The sequence below is a fragment of the Notolepis coatsorum genome (genome assembly GCF_963971535.1).
Source record: "Notolepis coatsorum genome assembly, chromosome: 18".
NCBI classification, from domain to species: Eukaryota; Metazoa; Chordata; class Actinopteri; order Aulopiformes; family Paralepididae; genus Notolepis; species Notolepis coatsorum.
In genome coordinates, this window is record NC_140182.1 from 53,290,976 (window position 1) to 53,304,698 (window position 13,723).

General features: G+C 41.1%; 1 protein-coding gene across 1 annotated transcript in view; it reads right to left on the bottom strand.

Annotated features, from left to right (window-relative positions):
• utp4 (UTP4 small subunit processome component) overlaps positions 1-13,723 on the bottom strand; it is a 77,855-nt gene that overhangs the window by 17,936 nt on the left and 46,196 nt on the right. Inside the window, exons 11-14 of the mRNA XM_084335345.1 lie at positions 9,817-9,939; positions 9,307-9,463; positions 3,047-3,153; positions 904-999 (exon numbers count right to left, since the gene is read on the bottom strand). Of these exons, the coding sequence (XP_084191471.1) occupies positions 904-999; positions 3,047-3,153; positions 9,307-9,463; positions 9,817-9,939 (483 nt within the window). The remainder of the gene's footprint in view (positions 1-903; positions 1,000-3,046; positions 3,154-9,306; positions 9,464-9,816; positions 9,940-13,723) is intronic.

A 13,723-nucleotide genomic window follows, 5' to 3' on the forward strand; every position in this document is an offset into this window, starting at 1 on the left:
CGAGACAATCATTAAGTTTCACACACAACCTTTTTCAAAGCTTTTATGTTCCTGGGTAGGGCCACCCTCAACTAAAGAAACTCGTCGTCTACTAATGGTCATAGATTTAGTTGAAGAATCGATTTGTGGATTTCACATAAATCTGTAAAATCTTTGTTTCCCCCCATGCAGTAATGCAGAGGGATCCCTTTAAATCTGTTCCTTACCATGCAGTAATGCAGAGGGATCTCTTTAAATCTAGTCCTTACCAGAGATGTGCTTATCACTTTTCAGGAAATAACTGATAAAGAAAATGCATGGAAATCGACTGACAAAGTCTTGGTCAACTAAGACCGAATTGACGGATTCATGGGCTAATTGACTATGAGGTGACAGCCCTGTTCCTGGTTGACATTATGAATGCATGAACTTGTTCCATCATGTCGTTTTCCTTTGCTTTGGAACATAAATGTTTACGTCACAACATGAAATTCAACCGAGTAGCCTCAGTCTATTGGTTCTATGTAGGCCTAGTCATAGGTTCTAGGCAGAACTTAACTGTGTTAACCTGTTGGTTTGATTATGCACCCTAGGGAGAGTAGGTGCAGCTATGGTGACAGTTCATTGGGATCCAGAAAATAATTACTTTATCAATTATCTGCAGAATTCTAGTTGTTCCCTACTATGTTGTTTGTAATTTTAGAAATCCAATCTGCTCCATCTGAAACTAATTGCATCTGATTTCTTTGAGCCTAGTCATGGGATTACTGTGGTGAATCCAAATGCAATATGTTTACCTGTTGGTCAGCAGTAGCAGTGTGTTTACCTGTTGGTCAGCAGTAGCAGTGTGTTTACCTGTTGGTCAGCAGTGTGTTTACCTGTTAGTCAGCAGTGTGTTTACCTGTTGGTCAGCAGTGTGTTTACCTGTTGGTCAGCATGCACCATGAGTAGGTTGGTGGTGGTGGGGTGGATAGCCATAGCAGTGGGGCAGGAACTGTACACTGGCACTGTACAATGCAACTGGAACACAAACACACAGTCAAGACAGACCCATAAACCCAATTTCCGCAAGAGGATGGATATCGTACTGTTCTCATCTTATTTTCCACAGATTTTTACGGTCATAACCTGCTTGGTCTAGGACTAGGTTTAGACTAGAAGTCTTATTGTTGTTGCTAGCCTGACACAGGCTTTTACTATAAAGTTAATGTTACAATCTCGGGGAAGATTAAAGTGGGCAGTGCTGGACATATAGCACTGTAAATTAACACTCGACCACATGTCAGTGATCAGTGCAGATAACTATCCTACACGTCTGGTCAGTGCCTAGAATTATCCTACATGCCTATGGTCAGTGCATACAATTATCCTACTTGTATATGACTTAACAGGCACCCAGAAAAGTGGCCATTTCTTTTTTACTTGAACTTGGACTGCAAAGCTTAGTTTTATACTTTATACTTATAGCACATGCATAAGCCTGGTCTCTTTTGAAAGATAACATTCTGAAGTTAGTTAGTCTGAAGAACTTCAACTTGTGTACAAAAATCTTTCTGTAGCAGTTGCAATAGAAAATATAAAAAAAAAATAGGTATAAGCTGGAAAACACTGCAGATCCATATACGGGCCGTTAATGTTATCTGCATCTTTGTAATTCATATTGCGAAACCAATGTATTGCGTTGTGTTAAACCTTCACTAAACCTTCTCAGTTGGTGATGTTCTGTTAGAATAATAGACCCTGTTGTTTGTGCCTTATTGAGTTGTTTGTGCCTATGGGTTATTTTATGTTGCACAGTTTAGAGCTAGGAGGCTACCATAGGAGGGGCTCAGAGTTCAGTGTGAAATTGAAAGTCCAGTTAAGTGCATTTGCATTATTTTGCTAACGAGAGCCAACATCTTTCCAAAGTTAGGCTACATGCAGTAATGTTATATACAGGGTCAGAATGTAGGCTCACATAATGTTACCTTTTTTGATAGGCTACATTACAACAATGCAGTGAAGCAAGAGAGAAAGGGAAAGCGCAAGATTCACAACATGTGTTGCAAAATTAGCCATGTGCATGATATGTAAACGATAATATCATCCTATCGCCCAAGCGTACATAGCAGTTGATGAGGTTTACCACATAGGTGAACCAGAATGTTTAATTCTGTCTACAGCTGTACTATCTAAATTGTCCTGATGTGCTAAACGCCACCCGTTTGGCAAAAACAAATGCTACCTTGCTATTACTTGAAAATACCTTCTGACCCATGTGTGATGGTAATAATCAGCACTAGGGTTCAGTTAACTCACTTTCACTCAATAATTACAGGAAGAGCATTTTCAGGAAAAATCTAATTAAGGAAATGTACATGATCATAATCATGATAATGGGCAGAACCCATTATCATTTTGCACAGGTTGAGAGAGAAAGAAAAGGGGAAAAAGAGGAAAAAAAAACGTTCCGTGTTGTTTGCATTTCTTAAACCAATCAAAATCGCCAAGGGGCGGGTCTATCCATCTAGCTCTAGCACTTTGTTGTTCCGCATAGAGGGGGGGGTTTGAAAACAACACACAAAGAGCGGAACTGGGGAAAAGGAAACTCTGGGCCAGCAGGAGACATCCCTTCAGTCAAGACTATGAAAGAACTGATAATGTTATTATGATGATTTTCTTGAACATTGATGATAATATAAAAAAGGAATACTTAATCACAATATATAATAACCAGGAGGCATTGACTGAACAGATATTTATCAGTACTTAGGCCGACTACAATTAGGATAAGCGGTGGAAGAGAAAAAGAAGAGGAGAGAAGAGAAGAGGAAAGAAGTGAGCCTAGGTCGTTAGGTCTTATATGGAACAAGACAAACAAAGTATCAGTTTCATTTCCACATGTGGTACAACTTAGCTCTTCTCCCAGATCTGACATGTCTTGGTTTACCCGAGTTATAACTTCCAACAATAACATAGGTAACCTGGGGTGTACTCTAGTCCAACATTGATATTCACAGGAAGGGGTAGAGATGGACAGGGGACAGAGAGATGACAGGACAGGACAGGGTTAAAGGTTGTAACTCACCTTTAGTTTTTGCAGGTTGTAGACATGAATCTCGTGGTCGCTGTTGGCTGAGGCCAGCCATCTGCCGTCCTCACTGGCACACAGCAGGTGGATGGGCTGCCTGGTGCCTGATCAATACAAGTATATTATGACAATCCAGAGAAAAACTGCATTAAAAGGGGCACTTCACCAAAAAACAATGCGGCTATATTTTACACATAATCTCACACACAACCAACAATTCTTTTTTGCACACATTAATTTAGATCGACAGTTATTGAGAGTAACGCATATTATTAGAGATGTTCCGATACCATTTTTTCCTTCCCGATCCGATTCTGATACCTAAGCTTTGGGTATCGGCCGATACCGATCCGATACCAGTGCATACATTAAAAAAATATATATATATAAATTATAAAACCTTTTTTTTTTTTTACAGCTACCGTTTTATATACCGTAATTCCTCTAATAGTAACCCCGGCTTGTATTTGTTTCAACTGTAGCGGATACCAGGCTTGTATTAGGAGGAGGCATGTATAAGAGAGAGGCCTATATTTCTAATTTTCAAACCGATCATATTGAATAAATCAACATTTTGTGTCAGTTTGAACCCAGTAAAATGTACTGGGTTCATTTATTGAAACCAAGTACTGTATGAAATACGGTAGTAAACAGTGCAATTACAGGTGGTAAAAAAAAAAGTAAAATAGTGCAATCACAATACTGGTATAATAATAGGGCTGCAACGATTAGTCGACATAATCGACGACGTCGATTATAAAAAATCGTTGACGAGAAATTGTTGCGTCGATTAGTAATTAAAAAAAATTAAAACGTTATTAATTTTTTCTTTTCTTTTTTGTGCACTACCTATCTTTGTGAGAGTGGCTTCTCAGGGTTCCAGACATCATAACATGATGATCCCATAGCAAATTTTAGACATTGAAAACATTGTTCCCCTGCAGGAGATGATGATCAGACTAGACACACAATACATTACACACGCACTCCTCTCACTCACACACAGCGATCAGAGTAAGACACACACATACACACTCCTCTCACTCACACACAGCGATCAGAGTAAGACACACACACATACACACTCCTCTCACTCACACACAGCGATCAGAGTAAGACACACACACATTCACACTCCTCTCTCTCACACACAGCGATCAGAGTAAGACACACACACATTCACACACCTCTCACTCACACAGCGATCAGAGTAAGACACACACACAAATTACACAGTACACACACTCCTCTCACTCACAGCGATCAGAGTAAGACACACACACATACACGGACTCCTCTCACACACAGCAAACAAAAGACCTAGAAGTCTGTCTGATCTGACTCATCCCCCTCTCCCCTTACAGCTGTTCCACGTCACCCTCCTGGTCCTGGACCAAGTTACAGCCCCATCAGCCGCGGTGCTGGGGGCAAATGCTGCTAGTTATTTCTTTTTTATTATTATTTTTTTAGTTATTTAAAGTACACTTCCACATTAATTTGTATTATTTAATTTATTTATCTTGTTATGAGTGATTGCTGTATTGTTCTTCAAATACATTTTCATTTAAAGTGGCTTAAGATCCAAATTCAAATGTTTCATGAGTCATTATTTTAATTTGCTATGGGATCATCATGTTATGATGTTGTTGTTTGGTCCTGACAAGAGTCTCAAAGTCTGGGGTGATGGTAGACAAGCAACTCTGAGGTCATGCTCAATGTCCAATCTGTTCCTCTGCTCTGTCTTCAGCTGGACCAGAGCTGAGAAGCCACTTTCACAAAGATAGGTAGTTTAAAAAATGTTTTTTTTGTTGTAGTTTGTTTACATAATTGGTTTTCGATTAGTCGACTAATCGAAAAAATAAGACAGATTAGTCGACTACCAAATTAGTCATTAGTTGCAGCCCTATATAATAATAATAACTTCGTTTTATACAATTCTGAGGTAGGCTTACTCTCTTGGTAAACATTAACACCATACCATTATATGGTATTTACTGCACAGCCAGGCCAGCATATAACAACAATAACAAAATATACCCGGCTTGTATTAGGAGGCCGGCTTATAATTGCTTAGCTCAACAGCGCACCCGGTCATTAATAGAGACCCGGTTTTTAATTGAATACCGGTTACTATTAGAGGAATTACGGTATATACTGTTTTTTAGTAATAACTATAAAGTAATGGTATTTATTCAACAACAGGTGATTGTATAGATTAGTATTAGTATCATTAATTGACAACTATCTCAATGAGTTCACCCACGGAATGGTTGCTGGGACATTGATTCCGCATGGACGTTATATGTTGTTGCACTCCAGAAGGCTCCGGTAACTTCAGTTAGTAGTAGAGGCTCTGTTGTGATTTTTGCACAATAAATATTCAACATTCTCTTTTGAGACTTCGCCTCAGACTCTTATCATTTGGCACTAAAAGCTAAACATTGTCACGATATGGCTGTCTGCAACATGTCATTAATTGTGTGCGAGAGGTCGATCAGTGACCACATTAGCGTGAGCTAGGTTAGCATGAGCTAACGTTAGATGGAAACAAGACAATATAACGTTACTGGTGAAAAAGTGATTTACCTTGGAATACGCCTGTGCCAACTTGCTGTACTTTGCTTGCAGGTCTGCAGCCATTATTTCTAGATTATGAATAGCCCCAACTTTAGCCAAGGTAACTGTTACAAAGGGGTCAGATTAAACCGAATATATATATTTATTGCTTGAGATCCCATGTATAATATTTGTATATCGTTTGATATCCCTTGTATATTCTTTGTACATATACACGGAATATCCCTTTACCTGGTACAGGACAGACCATAATATTCGTTCTCCTATTGGAAGCGATCCCCTAGGCGCCACGGCCATACCCCCCAATGTCTAGTTCAAAGTCACCGCTAAGACATGTCTGTACATGCCCGGCCTTGCGCAGGAATACGAGACAGAAATAAGGTTGGCACTAGATTATTCACCGTACGTATAAATACGTTGCAGGTGGATACAGCAGTTAGTTAACCTAGAAACGTGTTACCCTCAAACGTTAAAGCCTTCATCACGAGTCAACGACCAAGTGAAGTGAGCAACCGTGCATCTAAATAGAGCACTTATAACCGCGTGCGAATAGGATAGTAAAGTGTCAGAGCTTAGTGGAATAACGTCAAGTTCGACCTAGTTAATGTGAAGTACCGCGCACCGGAGAATCTACACCGGTGAATGCAGAGCCTTTTCCGGCTGGATTATTGCTTTGGTCCTGAGGCTGTTGGAGCGGAGAATCGTCTACACCCGCTGCTGTGTGGGATTTACCCGTGAGGAACATCACTCGAGCCGTCTCTAGGAGAGGCTGGCTGGCTTTCACCTATGCTGCACGCATACTTGGATTATAGCTGCTGCTTTCGTCTGCCGATCAAGGGAGTAATGTACCGCCTCCCGTAGCTGGAGCTTATTGATTCCCCGTTGATCCAGACTTTTGCATTCGAACATTCCTGCCCCCTGCTGGCTTACAACCGGAGGGACCCTCTTAGTATCTCCAGCTGCCCTACTAGTGTACCATATATATAATTCTTATGATACAGGTGGTATTAATTATCTCCTGCGTAATATGCTCATGGACTTACGCTCTTGACCTATTCATGCACATTCTTCGCCTTACAAGCGCAATTCTCAATCTTGATAAGTAAAGTAATGTAAGATAATCTTCGTGCTGCTAATAAATATTCTTCTAAACGAGTATTTGTTGTGAAGCCGTGTTATTGTGGAGGTGTTCATCTCATATACCTGTGTACTGTATGGCCAGTAGTAATGTACATAAGACAGTAGTGGTTTAATGATACCATACTTATTTAATAGAGTCAGGGAATTGTACCCCTCAGTTACAGTAACGTTAAAGCTAAAACTAGCTTTTCGGTTAACTCTTCAGCTAATGCTAATAACACCAGCAAGCGAAACCATCAGAGCTCCCCGTCAACACCCCTCTCTCGGGACGATGGCATTTAAGAAAGTATCTGCTGTTAAAATGATAAATTACGTCATATGGTATCGGAGCGCAGAATTAGAGGGTACTCGCCGATACCAGCATTTTAGGCAGTATCGGAGGCATTTCCGATACTGGTATCAGTATCGGAACAACTCTACATATTATACATAATCGATTGGCGTTTCGTTCCTATACATGCTACACAAAGAAATTAAAATGCATATGATCGGTATAAATTATGCTCCATCATGCGTGAAGGAAAGGGGGGGGGGGGGCATTTATGATTCCTTGATTGTCAGTAACGGCTTTCTTTAGTACGACATCATACGTTGATCAGATGGATTGCAATGAAATAAATGGACAATCGAGCTGGAATTAACGCTAGATTCCTCTTACCTGTGGCCGATGAGTCTGGAGAAAAAATATTCCAATTATTTGATTTCCATCTGCTAGATCCGTTTTCCGTTTGTACGACGCAATAAACGCCGAAAGCATATTGATTCTTGCGTCTCGAAAGCGATCCAATGCACTAGAGTGTTTGTCTGGATCCACATAACAAGAGAGCTCTGCCCGGAACATTGTCACCGATGCACAGAACGCACCATCCGGTTTAGAGTGAGTGCAACATCGCCAAAAATCCACCAGGTGGCAGTATTGAGCCGTTGCAATATCAGAAAGAGTCCAGAGTCTCCCGGAGCCTTGCTGGATGAATTATGAATGGCAATAGCAAATAAAGGAAATAACTATCATAAAAACGAGTAAACTCGTTATTGGCGCAATTCGATTGGCGGGCAACAACGAGTAAACTCGTTCTTGGCGCAGAAGCAGTTAAGGAATCAATGTTCCCGATGACATCACTGCTGCCCATATTCAAACTAATTTACTTTCAATAACTGTCAAACTAAATGAATGTGTGCTAAACTGTTTTGAGTTTTGGGATGTGTGTGATAGGCTTGGGCGGTATGACGGTATTACGGTATACCAGGGTATTTAGAAATCCCGACGGTATTGAAAATAAATACCGTCAAAATCACAGATGCGTTTCAGTATAATTACACTGAAACGGAGTTTTGTGGTTGTAGTGCACACACGCGCCAGCAGAGGGCGAGACCAGTCCTCACTAGTGGAGCGAGTGGATCACAACGGTGTTCACATTTTACGGTAATGTTGCGACAGTGCTGTGAAAATACCGTAAAGCGTTGTGGTAACGAGAGTTGATGTGTGTGTTGTTGTGGAGCAAGCAAATAAACGGTAAAACGTTATGTCGCAGTCCGCCGAGTCCGGTGCGTTTTTGAATACACAATACTAACGTTACTAGTACTACGGTGCTGCAGGCTAACTGGCTACCATTCTGAGAGCTAACGATAGTAGCACTAGATGCTGCGGGCTAACTGGCTATTCTGAGAGCTAACTGTTGTGTATGTGGATCACAACGGGGTTCACGTTTTACGGTAATGTTGCGACAATGCTGTGAAAATACCGTAAAGCGTTGTGGTAACGAGAGTTGATGTGTGTGTTGTTGTGGAGCAAGCAAATAAACGGTAAAACGTTATGTCGCAGTCCGGTGCGTTTTTGAATACACAATACTAACGTTACTAGTACTACGGTGCTGCAGGCTAACTGGCTACCATTCTGAGAGCTAACGATAGTAGCACTAGATGCTGCGGGCTAACTGGCTATTCTGAGAGCTAACTGTTGTGTATGTGGATCACAACAGGGTTCACGTTTTACGGTAATGATGCGACAATGCTGTGAAAATACCGTAAAGCGTTGTGGTAACGAGAGTTGATGTGTGTGTTGTGGTGGAGCAAGCAAATAAACGGTAAAACGTTACGTCGCAGTCCGGTGCGTTTTTGAATACACAATACTAACGTTATTAGTACTACAGTGCTGCAGGCTAACTGGCTACCATTCTGAGAGCCAACGATAGTAGCACCGTGATTTGTTTACTTGGTAACACGGGTCATTGGCAAATACAGAGTACCAATCCATTACTTTTAATTAGCAGTATAGACTTGGACCGTCATTTTGGGGTAATTGGACAAAGATTCTTGAGATATAACACTCCATTAGAGAGTTAACGTGTCAACAATGCAGAAAATCAAGTTACTTTGCTTTGATTTCTGGCACGTTAGACATGTTTCTTCGTATCGGATTTTAGTATCTGGGAAACTCTGACACCAATATTACATTTTAGCCTCATATCGGAAAGATATCCGATACCAGTATCGGTGTGGGTGCATCGCTAAATGGCATAGGTATGTAGTGTGTGTCTCACCTGAATTGGGCTTGAGGGTGCGCTCATACTTGCACTCCGATTGGCTGAGAGCGACGACGACGACTGAGGATTGGCCGGAGGCAGCGAAGAGTCTGGAGGAGTCGTAGGAGAAGCAGAGCTGGTGGGCAGAGCGGAGGGCTTTTGGCAGCTTTGCTACCTGGAGGGTGGGGTAGAGCAAATAGAGATGTCTAATGGTGGAGATGAGAAGCTTTTCTTTAAAAAAGGAACACGCCAACATTATGGGAAATGCACTTACCGTCTTCTCCAGAGTCAGACGAGAAGATAGATACCAATTTACATATACAGTGCATTCAGTAGAAAGCTATCTGTCTTTCTGCCCTGCAGCAGCCTGGCTGCTGGTAATGTAGCCCCCTGTCCTGCAGCAGCCTGGATGTTGGTAATGTAGCCCCCTGCCTTGCAGCAGCCTGGATGTTGGTAATGTAGCCCCCTGCCCAGCAGCAGCCTGGATGTTGGTAATGTAGCCCCCTGCCTGGATGTTGAGGATCTCACCTTGGTGACGCTGATGTTATTGTTGTTGTATTGTAGTCTGTAGAGGCGTAGACTGGACACTGTAGAGTAGGCTAACCAGCCACCACAAGGAGACAGGGCACTGCAGCAGATATGGTCCTCTCCCTGGAGAGGTCACATAACAACTCATTACAGGGTTCCTGCAGGTTTCAACATTTAAAGGATGTGCATGAAGATAGATACTAATTTCCTTTAATACTTATTTCACGGCCATACTGACAAAAAAGTATAAAGGTAAAATTACTATGAAAGAAGTAATTCCATATGAATTGTTGATGAATTGGCCATTATCATTCTGCTTACTTTGCAGCCTGGACACCCCCCCCCCCCCAAACACATTTAAACGAGATGCATAGAAGTATCTTCCTAATCCAATACACTTTAAGACTCATCAAAATATCATATTTAAGAGCTTTTAAAGGCACTTTTTAAGGACTACAATTCAGATTCTGACTTTTTAATAATAATAACTTTATTTGTATAGCACTTTTCATACAGAAGTTGCAGTTTAGAGTGCTTCACAACAGTAAAAAATACAGGCATAAGCGAGCATGAAAAAGATGGAGGTAAATCACAGTGTTTCACATTAGGATCTAGCATCCCAATAGGTTCTCGGTTTACAGTTTCATTCAGTAATACAAATAATACAAATTATTTAAAATGATTCGGTTTAAAAAGTCTAAAAATTATAAAATAGAACAGACATACAACAGGGTATTTAACATACAACAGAGCAGTGCATCAGTAAGAAGTAAAAAGTGTGATAAAATAGTTAAATTTTGAATTATAAAATGGAGCAGACATACAACAGGGTATTTAACATATAAAATAGTTCAATTTTAGATTACAACAGAGCAGTGCTCTTCATTATAGTAATATTCAATATTCAAGGGGCTTTCACAATTATTACATTTGGTAGTAATAATGGCACACAGTCTTAAATTCATATCAGCAGGGCCGGGGGTGAGGGGGCGAGTGCAACGCGCGTAGGAGGAACACTGTTCTGTTCTCATCTCCAGCACACTCGAGAGTGGGAGGGGGGGTGAGGACGACCTCGACAGTCTGGGGAGTGGAGATGCGAGTTGTCTCGGCAGAGGAGGGAGGAGATAGCAAGATAACATTTGCATAGAATCGACACAGAGTTTGATAGGAATTTTCATTTAAATGCCTTTTGGTTCTAGTTAGCAGTCGGGCTGCAGAGTTTTGGATAAGCTGAAGCCTCTCTGTGGTTTTCTTATGGAGACCCGTGAAAAGTGCATTACAGTAGTCTAACCGGCTAGATATGAATGCATGAATTAGCTTCTCAGCATCGTTTTGATTAATAAATGGTCGTACTTTTGCTATATTTCTGAGATGGAAGAACGATGTTTTTGTCACTTTGTTAATATGAGAATTGAAGTTCAGTTCTGAATCTATGATAACCCCGAGACTAGTGACCTCAGATTTGATCCAAGGGGTTAGTCCTCCCAGGTTCTTTATTAACATTTCTTTTTTTGTTTTGGGGCCGATAATTAGAATTTCTGTTTTGTTCTCGTTTAGTTTCAGGAAGTTCTTACTCATCCATTTATTTATTGCCAGTAAGCAGTCTGTAATGGAGTTAATCGCTGTATCATTTGGTTCAGCAGATATGTACAATTGTGTATCATCCGCATAGCTATGGAAACCTACATTATGTTCTCTGATGATATCACCCAGCGGTAACATGTAAAGGGAGAAGAGTAAAGGACCTAAGCAACTCCCTTGTGCAACTCCATAGTTGTTGTCATATATCTCAGACATGTGGTCTCCTAGTTTAACATAGAATTTCCTCCCTCTGATGTATGTTTTAAACCAGCTTAGTACATGGTCTGAGGCTGGAGTTACACCTAGGCTGTTTTTAGTTTAGTTTTTCAGGAGAGTTTCGCAGCCGAGTTAGACATTCGTTTTGCACCTTGAGCGCTTTATTCATAACAAACATTGACGCGATTCCGCCAACACATGTAATATTAATAGGTTTTGCTCACAGAGAGATAGATAAATAAATAAACATAATCACGGTTATCTACCAACAACTGCATGTACTGTAGAAATGTATGTTTCAGTGCAGATAAAGGTACTGTACAAAATAACCTCTAAAACACTGCTAGAATACACAAGCAGTTAGGGTGCGCTGTGTTAATGTTACAATGTACAGTCGCTCGCGAAATAACGTTATGGCATTGCTCGATGCAGGAGAGATGAGGCGCGCAGGGCATGGGGGGCTCTGCTGCTCGAGACAGACAGACAGACAGCCCAGACTGGAGAGATACACGGTGCTGCGCGCGAGCTGCTCCTCGGCCGCTGCTCGGTGCTGCTCCCCCGGGCTCGAGACAGACAGACAGGAGGGATATACATGGTGCTGCGCGCGGGCTGTAGGTTACACTGCAGTCTGACAGTCTACTGCGCATGGGCGTTGAGCAAAAACGGCTCCGCGCAGATTACCGTACTTTTCGGACTATAAGCCACGGCTTTCCCCCCCATTTTTCGACCCTGCGGCTTATATAACGGTGCGGCTTATATGTGGACCAAACCCGAAAATATTGCTTTTTTTACTGCATTGAAATGTTATTTATCTGTTCCCTTATTTGCTAAACTTAATACAACTTGTAAATGAGTTAATTCTTGTTATTTGTACGACAGTATTGTGACAATCCCCTCTGTGCACGAACCCTTACATATGGTAATTAAACATTAAAACACCTGCGGCTTATAGTCCAGTGCGGCTTATATATGTACACATCATTCAATTTAGCTGCTGCGGCTTATAGTCGGGTGCGGCTTATAGTGCGAAAAGTACGGTACACACATGTTTTGGCGCTACTCCAAAACGGAAACACAATTTAGCGTTTTCAGTAGGGCCACAACGTATCCGGCAAAAACGGCATTTCTATGTACCGTAAAAGGGACAGCAAACGTATTCAAACGTATTCAAAAAACGACCACAAAAACACTAGTCTAACCATGCCCTGAGAAACCGACATGGTTTTCAAGACGATCAATTAGAATATCGTGATCAATTGTATCAAATGCTGCACTGAAATCTAACAGGATAAGGATGGAGATCTTACTCTCGTCAGAGTTTAGCCTGAGGTCACTGATTATTTTGGTGAGGGCAGTTTCAGTGATATGGTATTTTCTGAATCCCGATTAAAATTCTTCTAAGATGTTGTTTTCTTCAAGAAAGGAATTAATTTGAACTGAAACTATCTTTTCGAGTACTTTACTAATGAATGGTAGGTTGGATATTGGATGATAATTTGCCATTACATTACTATCCAAGTTAGGTTTTTTTAGTAGTGGCTTTACAACTGCTGTTTTAAAGGCATCTGGGAAAGTACCGGTTGATCCGGTTCTAAGGGAGGTGTTTATGATATCTAGCACAGGGCTTGAGATACTATTAAACACCCGTTTGAAGAAGGCTGTTGGTATAGGGTCGATGTCTGAGGTGGATGAGTTGCATTCTGAGACAGTTTTGGAGAGTACGTCTAATGTGATGGATGTGAATCTTCTCATGGTTACATTGCGCGGTTTGCTGTAATCAATTTTATTTCCATCATGAGTAATGCTGGCCCTGATCAAGGTTATTTTGTTATTAAAGAATAGTGCAAGTTCTTCAAACTTAACCGTTGATGACTGAGGAGGTGTAGGGGCAGTGTTTAGTAGTAGATTAATAGTGGAAAAAACGATTCTAGAGTTTCCAGCGTTTTCTGTAATGATTTTAGAGAAGTAGTCTTTCCTTGCTAAGCAGATGGTTTTGTTGTAGGCAGTTAAAGCATCTTTGTATATATCACAGCAGATGGTGGTTTTTGTTTTTCTCCATTTTCGCTCTGCCGCACAGCATTTCCCTTTTTCTTTGTTGACCGCATTATAG